General features: G+C 42.8%; 1 protein-coding gene across 3 annotated transcripts; it reads right to left on the reverse strand.

The window, feature by feature from the left end:
* Positions 1–251: 251 nt before the first annotated feature.
* On the reverse strand, positions 252–16692 carry RSPH3 (radial spoke 3 homolog (Chlamydomonas)). 3 transcript variants are annotated; one of them, XM_006757690.1, is made up of 9 exons: positions 16485–16692; positions 11247–11334; positions 9827–9968; positions 8415–8560; positions 7243–7446; positions 6099–6261; positions 5767–5853; positions 5039–5353; positions 252–369 (listed from the first exon to the last, which is right to left on the reverse strand). In XM_006757690.1, exons 1-8 carry the CDS (start codon positions 16598–16600, stop codon positions 5076–5078), a joined length of 1224 nt encoding a protein of 407 aa, XP_006757753.1. In that variant the 5' UTR covers positions 16601–16692; the 3' UTR covers positions 252–369; positions 5039–5075. The 3 variants fall into 3 exon arrangements, with proteins under 3 accessions (XP_006757753.1, XP_006757752.1, XP_015415520.1); XM_006757689.2 differs by lacking the exon at positions 252–369 and adding an exon at positions 3266–3674; XM_015560034.1 differs by lacking the exon at positions 252–369 and having other exon boundaries at positions 4923–5353.
* Positions 16693–16698: the final 6 nt, after the last annotated feature.

The raw sequence follows: 16698 nt of genomic DNA on the forward strand, positions 1-16698 counted from the left end.
GGGGGAGACCTAAGCCTGTTTGCTCCCTCCAGGCCGCTGGTTTCCTCAGTGACGATAGTTCTGAGTCTGTTGGTTTTCAAAGCTAACATAGAGCTGGGAAGAATGAGGGCAAGTTAAAATGCCACAGAACTTTCTGTTCTTACTGATTTTTAGCCATTTTTCTTGAATAAGTGCTCTTCATTGTTGCAAATCTTTGGTTAATTTTCAAAGCTCTGAAGATGTTGATTTTTTTTTTTAAATGAGAAGGAGAGATAGAAACATCAATGATGAGAGAGAATCATCAATCGGCTGCCTCCTGCACCCCCCCACTAACATCCCTACAGAGCTGGCAGATGGCTTTAGGGCAAGATAAGGCATTCAGTGCTTCTTCTGAAAACATAAAAAAATGAGCAATAAAATGGCAATAAATACATATGTATCAACAGTTGAACCTAAAACAAAATAAATGAACAAGCGGAACAGAAACAGACTCACTGATATAAAAACATTGTGAAGGCGGCCAGATGGTGGGGGGTGAGGAGGTGAGCAAACACAGTGAACGGATTAAGAAGTACAGGTTGGCTGATACAGAATAATCATGGGGATGTAAAGTACAGCATAGGAATATCGTCAATAACATTCCAATAACGACATATGGTGTCAGATGGATGCGAGATTGATTGGGATGATCACTTATAAGTTATGTAATGGACTGGGGTGTACACCTGAAACTAATATAATGATGTATGCCCACTGTAATTGGAAATAAAAAATAATATTTAACAAAAGATATTCCATGTGACTCTAGAGACTCTAAGGAATACAATCTATTTTTGAACTCTGTCTACTAAGGTCTCTTTAAGGGTTATTAAATTATGTATGAAGTTGGAGGCAAGTTAATTTTACTTTAGGATTTTACTGACACCTAGTGGTAAATATGGATGTCAATCTATATATATATAAAAGGCCAGTGGGTATGACGCACACTGACCACCAGGGGGCAGACGCTCAATGTAGGAGTTGCCGAGCAACAGCAACTTTGCAGAGTGCCCTTGGGAACCCCTTGGGAGATGTAGGACTGCTGATTTCGGCCAGATTCCTGCAGGCAGGCGGAGGGACCCTACCTGCAGGAGGGGCCCTGCTCACTCCGCAGATGCCCTTCAAGCCCTGGCAGCACCCCAGGTGGGGCCGGCCGGGGAGGGACCGTGGGAGGTTGGCTCCAGGGCATGTCGGGCCTGTCTCGCCCAGTCCCACCGCGCTGGCCACCTTCTAATTAATTTCCTTTCAATGTGCACGGGCCTCTAGGATAATATAAAACCTTAGATGATAATATATACAACTACTGCAAAAATAAAACTATTCAGTATTTATAAAAATTATAAGTGTACATAGTGATAAAAATATATTCATGTTTTTAAAAAATATTTTTGATTGATTTTTTTACAGAGAGGAAGGAATAGGGAGAGAGAGAAACATCAAGTTTCCGTACCAGGGATTGAACTGCAGTCTGGGCATGTGCCCTGACCAGGAATCGAACCTGCAACCTTTTGGTGCATGGAACAACACCCATCCAACTGAGCCACACTGTGTTTTACACTCTATTTCCGAATGGATTGAAAATTGCTTAAATGTTATCTTTAAGATACCTTTATCCTAAAATGTCAAACTTGAAAGTATATTGATTGATTTTATTTATAAATAACTTACAATACCAGTACTGTATCTTTTAACTCATATATTTCAGTTAAAGTATTTTCATGATTATGAAAAATAAAAAAGTATCATCTAAACTATCAATTTATTAAATTTTAATTTGTAAGGTAACTGCAATCACTAAAACACAAAGGTAAATATGCCCGAATTCAAAGTGAGAATTACAGATACCAATCTAATACCATTAGGAATACTTTTTAGTGACAGTGACACACTATTTGTAACCTTCTTGTTTATATTCCTGACTGTGAACATGCTTGTAAAGGTTGGTTCTGATCAGACTTAGGAACTATGACCAAGAGACAATAGGTGCTAACTGGTCTATGGGGCAATTAATCCATGTGGAGCCTTTCAGAATGCCTTCATCCCAAATAAACTGAGTAAATGGCTATGACTACTGAGCTATGGAATACAGACACGAGTCACGATGCCTACCCACACTAGATAAATTACTTCTACCGCACTGATATATTTTAGTGATATGAAGTTATGTCAGGGATAACAATCTCTATATATTGATTACAGACCATCTATTTTATTACTATTTAGCTTCTGTTAGCTTAGTGTTAGTTGAAATAACAGAAAGGAATAGAACTCATAAGAAGAGTATTAGCAAACGTGGGCAAAGTCAATGCGAATTTGAAGATTCTTTTCTCTCTCTCTCTCCCTCCCTCTCCCTCTCTCTCCATACACACACACACACACACATATATATTTTTAATCCTCACCTGAGGATATTTTTTCTATTGATCTCTTCAGAGTATGGAGCGGAGGGAGGAGCAGGGAGAGAGAGAAACATCGATATGAGAGAGAGCCACTGACTGGTTGCCCCCTGCATGCACCCCAACAAGGGCCGGGGATCGATCCTGCAACTCAAGTACATGCCCTTAAGTGGCAATCAAACCTTTGGTCTGCAGGCCGATTCTCTAACCACCGACTAACTGGCTGGGAAGATTTCTGTGTATTTTAATGAACTGAGTTAACTTAGGGAATTATAGAGCACAAGCCTGAATGTCTCAGCAAGGTACCTGAGGAGTGCTTAGTGGACTGGGTTACTGTGGAAAGGGTTGGAATTTGTAAAAGATCATCTCAGCTCCGCTTTGAAAGCATTCTTAAGATTATAGGCATTTTAAAGTCAATAATAATAATAATAATAATAATAATGATCAGCAACAACCCTAATTAAAAAATGTTTAGGTCTTCTTGCCAAAATCAATCTTATAAATTTTAGCATGATTATGAAGACTGTTTAACAGCATGGAACTAACCCAGCAATGGATAACAGGTGCAATTCCAATTTTAAAAATGCTGTTAATACAATAATTTATTCAAAGTTATTCTTTGTAACCCACAAGGACTCAAGGTTGTTTAGGCAGTGGTTCTCAACCTTCCTAATGCCGCGACCCTTTAATACAGTTCCTCATGTTGTGGTGACCCCCAATTTCATTGTTACAAATTGAACATAATGAAAGCATAGTGATTAATCACAAGAACAATATGTAATTATATATGTGTTTTCCGATGGTCTTAGGCGACCCCTGTGAAAGGGTCATTTGACCCCCAAAGGGGTCGCGACCCACAGGTTGAGAAACGCTGGTTTAGAGGAAAGCCCACTAGATGAGAAGAAAGAAGATTTGGGTCCCAGCTTTCATCCCATCACTCAGTAGGCTTGTCCCTTTAAGTCCCCGGCTGCGGTTTCCTTACTTGCAGCCGTTTCATGTATCTCTGCGGTTACATGGCGCGGGGCACACAGCAGGTGCTTGGGAGTGTTCGCTGGTAACGAACGAATGACTGAGGCTGACAAGCAGACACTGTCACTCACACTTTCAGAAGGGGTGCTATGAGGTGTCACTGATACAGCGATGGGTGGGAAGACGGTTGGAGAACCACAGAATGCTACATAGTCATACAGTGCAAGTCCTTTTTATAACTGGAGAAAGATAGTCTTCTCCCTTGTTAAAATATGGACACGTTTTTGGTACCTAATTTAAGAAGAAATTGAGGTAAATGTGTCAATAACTGCAAGTTATTTCAAACCACTACAGCTTATATATCTATAAATATTCTGAGAGAAACAGGCTACATCTACCCAAAACCTGAGAAGACTTCAGTGACTGCTGAAGAGTAACATGAGCCCTAACCGGTTTGGCTCAGTGGATAGAGCAGCCGTGGGCAAACTACGGCCCGCGGGCCAGATGCGGCCCGTTTGAAATGAATAAAACAAAAAAAAAAGCACTGTACCCTTTTATGTAATGGTGTTTACTTTGAATTTATATTAGTTCACACAAACACTCCATCCATGCTTTTGTTCCGGCCCTCCGGTCCAGTTTAAGAACCCATTGTGGCCCTCGAGTCAAAAAGTTTGCCCACCCCTGGGATAGAGCATCGGCCCGGAGACAAGGGTTCTGGGTTTGATTCTGGTCAAGGGCACGTACCTTGGTTGCAGGTTTCTTGGCCCTGGTCAGGGTGCATGCAGGAGGCAACCAATCGATGTATCTCTCTCACATAGATGTTTCTCTCTGTCTCTCCCTTTCCTTTCCACTCTCTCTAAAAATCAATGGAAAAATATCTTTGAGTGAGGATTAATCACAAAAACCCCAAAAACAAACAAAAAACAGTAACATGACTTTAGAGATAAAACATCTGATTTTCAATAGTGCCACTAAATTCTCCAAACAAGTTCAGATTAAAAAGTCAAATGTGAATTCTCTATACTACAGCACAGTCATAATTCATAGTATCTGACCATATGTTAATGAGACTTACATGTACTAAGGTTGAAGGTCTGCCCTGGCCGGTGGCTCCGCTGACTAGAGCATCGTCCCCTCCACCCAAAGGGCTGCCGGTGTGATTCCTGGGTTTCAGGTTCAGTCCCCGGCCCGGTATATACACGAGGCAACCGATTGCTGGTTCTTCTTCACATCGATGTTTCTCCCTCTCCCCTTCCCCTCTCTCTGAAATTAATTAAAAAGAAATTCTTGCAGCCCACTGGTGTGCCTTGGCATAACAGCTGAAAATAGCTGCTCCAGAGAAGGGAAGCTCAATGGCTGACATCTCTGACATCTAACATTATAGATTGTATTTCCTAAAAAGACCCAAAACCCACAAATTAGAAAGATTAAGGAAAAATATGTTATTTATAGTGATAATGGGAAGCCTGTATATAAGCATAATTCTCATTAGTTTATAGATTCTTGATATTCTACTATTAAATAAATGAAGTATTTAAATTTTACTTACTATTAGTTTTATTTCAACATATTCGATTTGCCCAGTCCATTAGAGAAAAAGACACGTTGACTAAATTCAACATAATTTGCATAGCCTGAGGGCCCCCCCTCATTACCTGATTGCTTGCAATGCTGGTTGGCTGTAGGCTGGTTTCACCCCTCCCAGGATTCTCTGCCTTGAAACTGTTCTTCCCTCCCCAAGGATCTCCTCAGTCCGATCGGGTCTTCTTCCTCCTCTTCTTCCTCTATTAGCTTCTCATACGGGGCATCTGTGCTTGGGAGCGACCTCTGCTCCTGGAATTCATCACCCATCGTGGGGTCTCTCATGGGTCCAGGACCACCAGGCCCGTCCTCGGGCTTCAGAAACGGATGCTTGTCCTCCTTTTGCTCATACGTGTTCAGCCTCCTCTCAACCACTTCACGAATCAACACTGAAAATTGTATGTACAGAAGTCACTGTGACTTTTTGTATTTTGGTGGTGATAATGCTGATGTGTGGATGCACATAAAGTATTTACCAGACCTCGGCCCTTCCCCATGTCAGAGTCTTTTATACAGTCAGTGTCCTTCCTTTCTGATCCACTTAATGAATCGAATTTGAGTTATCCTCAATGCCTTTTTAACAAGATACCACTCATAAAGTAACGACAAAAGAGATGAATTCTGATTAAAGTATAGAAGAATAAAAAATAATATTGAGGGTAAAAATGTGCATGTTGGTTAATTAATATAACTGATGTACTGAAAAATTAAGAAGTAAAACTAACTGTAAAGTTAACATCTTTCTTCTATTATTCTTTCTACTGAAACATTTGAGAGATGACTTTTATATAAAATAACTTACTGTCAAGCACTGTCCTTCCCACCATGCTGTGCTCCATGGTTTTGTCAACTTCGTTCATTAGCCATGGAAGGAATCCAAGCTCAATATCTACGATAAAAAAGTTAATTGTAATCATTAAGTAATTTTTATGAATCATTATAGATAGGAAGAATCTGCTCTTCCCGTAAGGTTACAATGTCAATATTGTCAAAATTGTTTTCTTAATACAAAATGTTAAATCTGCATCAGAGATAGGAAATCCCATTTGGAAATGAAGTGGGCAGGAGATACATCTGAACTGTGAAGAAGATGCCTACAGTCACAGGGTTAAGCCAATAGGAACCTCCACAAACCTCTCTCAACTGGATCAAAAAAGTAGCCGCCCTCCTTGAGGCTGTCGAACACGGAGGGGAGCAGGTCGGCCAGGTAGCGCTGCGAGAAGGCGCGGGCAGCGATCTTCTGCGACGTCTCCTTGTGCTTGTGCATGACCTCCCACTGCTGCTGCTTCCGGCGCTCCTGCCGGACAAACCCAGCATCACGGTTACTCAGCGGTCACCGCCTCCCCAGTCCTGAAGCGAGTTCCAGGGAGAATGTGGACTTATATTTGTATCAAAAGAACGGACAGCAAGATGTCTATTAAAGGTTCCTAGTTTCCATCAAGATGGTAATGAATTTCAACAGCTGGTAGGTACTGTCAGTGTTCATTTTATATTTGTAAACAAATAGCGTAGCATTTGCACAATCTTAACCATAAGCCATATGCTCTTCCCACTGGGAGGGAACTGAAAGTCCATTTGATGAGGCACCCAGTAGCCTATCCCAGCAGCTAAGCCTTCCTGCGCAGTCAGGGGGCTCTGGGAAGCTGTCCGGGCTGTGCCAGGTGTCCCGGCGCTCCGTCATCATTCATTCTCCCAGCGTGAGCCAGACACACCGAGCCTTGTGTTTCCTAGCTGGAGGTTAGGGCATATTTTAAAAATTGGATTCTAAAGGTTTCCTTATGAAAGGCTGTAAAAACCTATAATTTTAAAGATGTTCTCTAAGAACCCAAGTGGTTCTGGGGTATCCCTAAGGATATGAGAGGCTCTAGCCCCTGAGAAAGACCCAGAACCCTACACAGATCCTCTGTGTCTTATCACCCTCCATTCAGATACACTTACCTTTTTCCGTCCACACCTCCTGCCACTAACTTTTGGCAATTGGTCTGTTCTTTCACTGGGGCTCCTGCTAGTTAAGGGTGCCTGGCATTGGGGCACACGTAACTTCAATAACCTAGGAATTGCTGGTACTCCATTTAGGTGCAGTTTCATATGCTGGGATTTAAAAAACATGACTCAGCTCACAAAGGACCTACGATCTGAGAACAGGAGAGACCTGAACAAGTACTACGCGTCTTTTCTAGCACATTTCCGCAGACCTTTCCGCTGGAACAGACCACGTGCCATTTTGAACACACTTGTTTCACAGCCAAGGACAGTCTAAGCAGGAAACGGAACCTACTTTTTCCTCCCGGTGCCGCCTCTCTTGCTCTTCCAGCCTCTGGACCTCGGCCAGCTCCACGTTGCGCAGCTCTTCAAACGCGTACTGCGTGGCCCGCAGGTCGGCCAGCTCCTCCTCTTCCATCACCTCCAGCAGAGCCTGCTCAATGGTCTTTCCCACCAGGACTTCCAGCATCGGTTTCACTTCCAGATCAAAGTCAAAGAGCTTAAATGCACAAAACAAAGCAAACGTCACATTTTAATCATGAACCAAATGCTCAATGACAAAACACCCAGAATGGCAGTACGAGTGTCTCTGTGCGCCAGACCTGTGCCGGGCTTTATCTATGGTTCCCAGTCCTCACAACAGCCCTGCAGGCACACAGAGGAGCATTCTGTTTGCGGGCAAAATTAAGTCAGAGTTACAAAAAGATCCATGCAGTCTTCAAAATGAACCCCGATACTCAACTATTTTAAGGTCAGACTCTAAATCCCAAGAGAAATATCCTTTTCTTTCTTATTCCCTGCCTTTTCTACTAAATTTTTACTGGTTGCTTTTGATAACAGTTGAAAAACCAAGGAACAAGAATAATGGGCATGATGGTGATTCATCTCTAGGATTTAAAGGCAAAATATACTCTTCTATGTAGCTTATGAAGACTTATTTGACTTCTAAATTTCAATGACGGTTCTTTCATGTTCCTTCAAGTCTTAATCCTCAGGTAAGTCATTATGCATAGAAGCACTGCCTTCTCTTCTTACATTTCAGAACACATTCCACATTGATATGAAAATGTAATTATTTTAGAACTTTTTGACGTAGATTACCTTCATAAAAGTTATATAATCTATAAGCAACTAACAGAGTCTTTTATCTCAGAGATACTATTTTTCCTTATTTGGTACAAGTCTACTTATACTCATACTTTAAGCAAGAATGCAGACACATAAGAGCAAAAAACATTGCTAATGATTTTTATCTCTGATCAGCAAAGAGGGGAAATCAGAGCATGGCATTTAAAAATATTTCTGGGTACTTCAGGGTAAAACTATTAGAGATAAATTTGGAAAGAAATCCAGTGAGCAGAATCTTTTTGATTGTGCAGTGGTTTGTATTCCTATTAAGATTTTAACTAAGCCCAACTTTACCTATTTATAATGAAGACAGAAGGAAGTCCAAATAACGTACTATACCTCTCCTTCTAGGATTTGGGTGGCCACATCTTGGCCAGTTTTGGCAGGAATAAAGAGTGGTGTTGGTGGTTTGTCCAAAAATGCATCTGTCTGGCATTCCATATCAGCTTCTATTATGCGGTCAGCAATTTCTTCAAGGTATAATTCTAAGAGAATACCATATACATTGAGTTTGACATTCTGGTCTATTTCAAGCATATATCTGTATCTGAAACTTCAGCTCCTTCAAAATAGAATTAAATGGATCAGAAAATAAGTCTTAGAAAGTGCTCAAACGGGATATTCAATTCACATGTGTACTAAGCATTTTTATATAGTATTTGGAAGACCAGAGAGTCAGTCAGGCTAGAATATACTGAATGTCAAGAAAGCACTGAGCTTTATATTTGAAAATGAAACTAACACCATAGATGTATATAAGATGCAAAGTATAATATGAGATGGAAAGCTAATAATCCTATAAAATTGAGTCCTAAGATAATAAACATATAAAGATTTGAAAATTCCTGTATATTTAAAAGTGTTATGCCCCATGTATAGTCTCTGAGATATAGGAAATACTCAACAAAAGGTGGCTACTGCTGTATCACCCAATATGCTGCTGATATAGATAAACGTTAAAAATGAATCTCTCACAGAATGACAACTATATGGGCCAATCACAGACTTACTCTTCCTAGACTTGGCCTCAGGGTAGGGAAGAAGCCTGTCATAATGGTTCTCCTCCTTTTGCCTTTACTTCCCGGAAACAGCTCTGAGAACACTCTCACCATTGTGGCAGGGTGCAAGGGGCACCTTGAGTGGTTGCGTGGCCGCCATGGAAAGCACCAAGTACTGTCTGATTATCAAGATTCTGTCAACCACATGGCTGGACCCATGGGTCCGGGAAGCCCCTCCAGCTAAGAACAGTCAGCCCGGCAGGAAAGGCCTGGCGCTCGCCGGCGGAGGCCACGCGGCCCGGGAGCGCGTGAGTGAACAGAACGGTGGGGAGGACAGACGAGGCCGTGTGACAGGCGGAGGGCTCAGAGCTGAAAGGGCTTAACCCTCTCACGAGACAAGTAAAATGCCCAAACTGAACTACGTCGCTCTCCTCTCCTGTGAGTCCAACAGCGATTCATGTTGGACTATAAAAAAAAGTGAGAAATAATCCCAGTTTGAAAATAAATATGTAAAAGGGCTAAGAGAGAATTAATCTGGTCATAAAATTCTCTTAAAAAATCTCACATTGCCATGTGTAGCCAACATAATAATGATACATAACCTAGGCATTTTTTTAATGAATTGCCTTCTACTAAGTGACTGGGGAAGTACTGGGGAGCATAACAGACACCTAACTAACAGGAAGGCCAAACAACAAGAACTGGCAGGCAACTGAGCAACAAGGAGCCAGCGGCCACGGCCCAGCCACCTACCTGTCTGCACGTCCACGTGCTTCCTGCCCTCCACGGGCTCCGGCGTGCGCGGTCGGAGCTGCTCCTGGGCTCGTTTTTTGGCAGCCGCCCTCTTCTTCGACTCCTGGAGCTTCTGCACATGCTCGTCGATGGCCTGCCCGCGCTGAGAGTGACGGAAAAGGGCCTACAGTTTAGAAACTATTTCTCAAAGCAAACAGAGTGCATTGCAAAAGTGATTCCTGGGGAGAAGCAAAGCGCCCGGCATCACGGCTCCTGAGCAGCGGGGACCTGGGGATGGAAATGTCACTTGCACTCTGCCAGGTGACTACAAAGGTGTCTGACAAAGCACAAAAGCAACTTGAAAGTTCGACTATGAAGTGGAATAAATAGTGCAGAATCTTATCCAATAAATCCTTTTCCTCATTCAAGTATTTTTAGCAGGATTTCCTCTCATGCCTAGTAACCTAGTATCCTATCTAATAAAGAGGGAATATGCTAATTGACCCTCACACCCTCACAAAATGGTGGCACCCACAGCCAATAAAGAGGGAATATTCTAATTGACCGCCACACCCTCAAACATGGCGGTGCCCACAGCCACAAGATGGTGGTGCCCAGTTCCCTTAGCCCCGCTGGGGTGGAAGGTGCACGGCACAGCTGGGCCCACCCCCAGGTGGGTCTGGCTGCTCCGCACGCCTGCCTCTGGAGTCCCCCAGTTCCCTCAGCCCCCCATCCGCCCAGGCCTCCCGAGGCTCAGGTAACCAGGGCCGGCTGAGGCTTGTGCTGCTGGTAGTGGCAGCAGCAGAGGTGTGATGGGGGCGTTGCCTTACCGATTGCCAGGTCGCCTCCAACCCCTGAGGGCTCCTGGACTGTGAGAGGGGGCAGGCCAGGCTGAGGGACCACCCCCCCGCCCCACCACATCCAGTGCATGTATTTTCATGCACTGGGCCTCTAGTACTGATCTAACCATCCAGGTATAATACATTTTAATATATGTTAAGAAACTGAAAAGCACTAAGATTATTTTTCTTTTTCAATGATGGGTGACAATGTTATTTTATATTGGTTTCAGGTGTACAGCATAGTGGTTATTCATATCTTTGATTTGGGGACCAGGGCAATGTTGGCCTCACAAAATGAGCTGGGAAGAATTCCCTCCTCTTATATTTTCCAGAAGAGATTGTGTAGAATTGATGCAAATTCTTTTTTACATGTTTGGTATAATTCTCCAGTGAAACCATCTGGGCCTGGAGATTTCTTTTGGGAAACTTCTAAATTAGAAATTCAATTTCCTTCATAGTTAATAGGACTATTTGTTTTTCTAGTAATCCATTTTTATTTTATTTTATACATGTTTTAGTCTGCAACAGACTAGAAATGAAGACAAACAAACTGGCTCTTCACCACATGTAGTGAAAAGCTTTACTCGAGTTCTACTTACCTGCGGTTCTGTGTGTAGAGCATAAGTGTTGCCTCGGATCACCCTTCTGTCATACATGATGTTTCCGAATGGCAAAGGCTCGTCAGGTCTGTGAGAGAACAAATTCTAAATAACTGCTGGTATCTATGGAGTCAACTCGTTTTTTTGGAAGACTTAGAATAAGATGAAAATATTTTAAGGAAATAGATTTTTGTTTGAGCACAGTCCAAAAAATAAGGGGACAAATGGCTGCCACTGACGGAATGCTGATGATATGATGATATGCTAAGCCTTTCACAAGTTATTTTATTTATTGCTCAAGTTAAGCTTACAGTTGGGAAATAGAACTCTCATTTGAAAAAAGAGGAAGTAAACTCAGGAAGAAGTCTGTTAGTAAGTGGCCGCGCTGGATTTGGGCTGTAAACTTTAAACTACTTACCATTAAAAACTGAAAACGAGCCCGGCCGATGTGGCTCAGTGGTTGAGCATCAGCCTATGAATCAGGAGGTCACAGTTCGATTTCCAGTGAGGGCACATGCCTGGGTTGCAGGCTCCATTCCCAGTAGGAGGTGTGAAGGAGGCAGGTGATCAATGATTCTCATTATTGATGTTTCTCTCTCTCTCTTTCTCTCTCTCTCTCTCTGAAATCAATAAAAATATATTTTTAAAAAACAAAACTGAGCCCTAGACATTTGGCTTAGTGGATAGAGTGTCAGCCTGCGGACTGAAGGGTCCCCGGTTCTATTCTGGCCAAGGGCACATGCCCGGGGCTGTGGGCTTGATTCCCTGTAGGGGCGTCTCATCACTGATGTTTCTCTCTCTCTATCCCTCTCCCTCCCTCTCTAAAATCAATAAAAATATATATTACACAAAACAAAACAAACAAAAAAAACAAATCTGAAAAGGGGTTTGCCCTAAAGAACTGACGAAAGTTTGATTCAAGGACTAAAAAATTACATGAATAGAAACAGGCTTAATAAAATAAAACAAGTTAAATTTCTCATTGTTCTTTAACTTCAAAAATCTTTTAAAATTATATTGTTTTAACCCGGAGTATAATGAACAAATAGTGAAAAATACAGTTGGTATTTTCATTCAAATTTCTTTAAATGATATTCTACTTATGGTTATAAAGCCAAATATCTAACTATACCAATACCAGTCTCTATCAGAAATGATGTTGAGGGGGTACTATGCTGCTTATGCAGCACAGATCGGAACCCCACTGGATACCCTGACTTCCTATTACTGGAACCCAGTCATGCTGTACTGCTCGTCCTCCTCCTCCGCACGTTCAGCTCCTCTGGCCGCTCCTTCACTGACCCCTCCCTTCCAAGCCTCTGGGATCCACGCACGCCCCTGATGGAGTTTCTGCTCCTCCTCCCAGGCTTTCTCAGCCCACGTGGACAGCGCCTCCTGTCCTGGAGGATTTCCTGAGGGCTCAGCCTGCCCGTGTCCTTAGTTCAGTTCATCCATCCTCAAGGCTTCACTTATGACCCGTACGCTTAAAACTCCCAGTTTGGTGTTTAGCTCAGAACTCTCCTCTGAGCTCTAACCACATACAGCCAACTGATACGTTCGATGACATCTCACTAACGTCTCAAAGGCAACCTTAAAGCTGAACTGATTCCCCCACTCCACCTTGCTGCTCCTTTCGTGTTCCCTATTTCACTCGGCTTAATCTAGAAGCCTGGGAGTCGTCACAGTTCTTTCCTATTCCCCACTCCCTACCTCCAGCAAGTCCAATTAATTCTAACCCTCAACCTTTCTCACATCGTTCTACCCATTGCTCTACCCCACTGTCTTTTACCTGAACGACTGCAAAAGTCTCTCTTAACTGTCTGGAACAAAATTTCTCCCTCAATCTGGTCTATATATTGTAGCCAGACAGCTGTTAGAATGGAAAAATCCAAAGGTAACTCTTACTTGATTAAAGTCTCCCAGTGCTAATTAATGTAATAATGAGGGCAAACTTTAGTTGAGCTTTATGCTATCAAAAGCCAAAAAGAGCCCTATCCGGTTTGGTTCAGTGGATAGAGTGTTGGCCTGCGGATTAAAGAGTCCTGGGTTTGATTCCGGTCAAGGGCACATGACTGAGTTTCGGGCTTAATCCCCAGTGGGGGATGTGCAAGAGGCAGCCAATCAATGAGTCTCTCTCATCATTGGTGTTCCAATCTCTCCCTCTCCCTTCCTCTCTGAAATCAATAATATATATATATTTGTTAAAAGCCAAAAAGAAAAAAATATCCATAACACCTATTGCTGGTGAGGAGTTGGGGAAAAGGATATGTTTTAACATTCCTGGAGAAAAGGTATATTGTTCCATCCATTCATATTAAAAATATACACGACCCAAAACCCACTCTGGAAATCTGGCTCATAAAAACAAAGAGGCCAGCCCTAGCTGGTCTGGCTCAGTGGATAGAGCACTGGCCGGCAGACTGAAGGGTCCCAGGTTCAATTCTGATCAAGGGCACATGCCCGGTTGCGGGCTTGATCCCCCGTAGGTGGCGTGCAGGAGGCAGCCAGTCAATGATTCTCTCTCATCATTGACATTTCTATCTCTCTCTCCCTCTCCCTTCCTCTCTGAAATGAATAAAGTATATTTTTTAAAAAATAAAGAGGTCAATACATAAAGTTGTTTATTGAAATCTCCTCCCCCTCTCTCTAAAATTAATAAAAACACATCCTCCAGTGAGAAAAACAAAAAAAGAAATTAGAACTTGTAAAAAAGTGGAAAAGATCAACTGCAGAGTAATATGTGTTGTATGATTCTACTTTGGAACTAAACCTTCTAATTAAATGTACATATGCTCATGTATATGTGTGTACCAGCAAGGAGGTGTAGAATAGTAATATAAGATTGTTAAATCTGTTTACAACATGGAAGTGGGAGTAGAGATGAGCAAGAGGTAACGAACATTGCTTTTATTCATCCTTATTTTGTATTTTTCCTTTGTTTCAAAAAGCATATACTGCTCTAAGTGGTTTGGCTCAGTGGATAGAGTGTCGGCCTGCGAACTGAAAAGTCCCAGGTTTGATTCTGGTCAAGGGCATGTATCTTGGTTGCGGGCACATCCCCAGTAGGGGGTGTGCAGGAGGCAGCTGGTCGATGTTTCTCTCTCATCAATGTTTCTAACTCTCTATCCCTCTCCCTTTCTCTCTGTACACTCCTTCTAATGGCTTGAATCATTACTTTTGTAAATTGAAAATCACCAATAAGGATAATTTTAAACTGAAAAATCAAATACACATACATATACCACACTCCTTCTAATGGCTTGAATCATTACTTTTGTAAATTGAAAATCACCAATAAGGATAATTTTAAACTGAAAAATCAAATACACATACATATACCACACCCCTTCCAATGGCTTGAATCAACAGATTAGTTCAATATAAGCAAGGTCCTGCAACTTATCAACTAATTCTATATATATATATAAAATCAGCCCTAGCCGGTTTGGCTCAGTGGATAGAGTGTCAGCCTGCGGACTGAAGGGCCCCAGGTTCGATTCCAGTCAAGGGCATGTACCTTGGTTGTGGGCACATCCCCAGTGGGGGGTGTGCAGGAGGCAGCTGATTGATGTTTCTCTCTCATCGATGTTTCTAGCTCTCTATCCCTCTCCCTTCCTCTCTGTAAAAAAATCAATGAAATATATTTTAAAAAATCATTCCAAATGAACCACCAATGATTCTTATTTCATCTGTTGGTCAGATTTAATAGTAATGACTTATAAGCAACCACTTAAAGGCACCAGAAAGTGTTTTTTGTTGTGTATTTTTTAAAATTTTTTATATTTTTTTATTGATTTTTTTACAGAGAGGAAAGGAGAGAGATAGAGAGTCAGAAACATCGATGAGAGAGAAACATCGATCAGCTGCCTCCTGCACATCTCCTACTGGGGATGTGCCCGCAACCCAGGTACATGTCCTTGACCGGAATCGAACCCGGGACCTTTCTGTCCACAGGCCGACGCTCTATTCACTGAGCCAAACCGGTTTTGGCTGTTGTGTATTTTTTTAAAAGGAAAGGCAGGGTCCCTACCCTTTATTTTTAATAAAAAAAATTGTAAAATTGATTTCAAAGAGGAAGGGAGAGTGAGAGAGAGAGAGAAACATTAATGATGATACTCATTGATTGGCTGCCTCCTGCACATCCCCTACTGGGGATGTGCCTGCAAACAAGGTACATGCCCTTGACTGGAATCAAACCTGGGACCTTTCAGTGTGCAGGCTGATGCTCTATCCACTGAGCAAAACCGGTTAGGGCCAGAAAGTGTTTTTGAAAGAAATGCCTTTGGAAACAGAATCCTTTATCAATATAAATAATCTCTCTCCAAGTTTAAAGTTTCTATTTTGGGTTTCTTAAAAGTGATAAGTATTTATTAAAAATGCCTTTGTCAGAATAAGATAATTATGAATTTGGACTCAGTTTTTGAAATAAGCACCAAGAGTTACAGTGCTGATGCCGGATCACTAATTCAGCAGTTTGTATTGAGAACTATTGTGCCCCGGCATGGTCTGGGTGAGACGACAGACAAGGTTCCTGCTTCCACAGAATCTTCATTCTTGGGAAGTTCTGATGATTCCAAAAGTTGATGCTCATGCAAATAACTTCAAGAGAACCATAACGATTACGGTCCCTTTAAAACAGATATCTGTATATTAGCAAATGCTCATTAATGTAAAAAAAACCCATTTGGGGTCCAGCATGAAAGGATCACCTGATTTTTGACCAAAGCCTGGCATGGCTCCCATTTTGGACATGCTATTACTGTGACACTTTTGTACCTGTTTCCTTTCTTTCTTTTTAAAAATATATTTTATTGATTTTTTACAGAGAGGAAGGTGAGGGATAGAGAGCTAGAAACATCAGTGAGAGAGAAACATCCATCAGCTGCCTCCTGCACACCCCGCACTGGGGCTGTGCCCGCAACCAAGAGTTGTAGCTGTTTTCTTAGTTGCATCATGGAGTTACAAAATCAACCTCACAGCCCCGTGGACCCAGTAAGAAAATGTATGCAAACGACTGTAGGAAGGTGCTCGACACACGGTTGGCCAACAAGAAACATCAGTGGAGTCAAACTTTGTGAAACGGGCCAGCAATTCCCGATCCCTGACAGTTCACCGCGGGAGGACACCCGCCCTCCTGCCCACTCAGCACCTCCGTTTCGGGGTGTGGAGGGGAGGGAAGCGCAGAAGCAGGTGTGCACGGGGGCAGGCGGAGGCACCGGGGGCCGGGGGCTCACTCACTGCTGCGTCAGGCCGTTCCGGTAGCGCAGGCGGCAGGGCGGGGCCCGGGGCCGGCTGGTGTAGGTGTAGGTGCTCATGGTCCCAGGGGCCGCGCCGGGGGTCGAAGCGCTTCGCATTCAATGGAACCTGGCGTCGCAGCAGGTGGGCGCGACGGCGCGGTGGGGCCCGCAGAGGTTTAGGGGGTGCCAGGGCAAGGGTGCCCGGGCAGGGGTGC

Source organism: Myotis davidii, unplaced genomic scaffold (genome assembly GCF_000327345.1).
Source record: "Myotis davidii unplaced genomic scaffold, ASM32734v1 scaffold1494, whole genome shotgun sequence".
Classification (NCBI taxonomy): Eukaryota; Metazoa; Chordata; class Mammalia; order Chiroptera; family Vespertilionidae; genus Myotis; species Myotis davidii.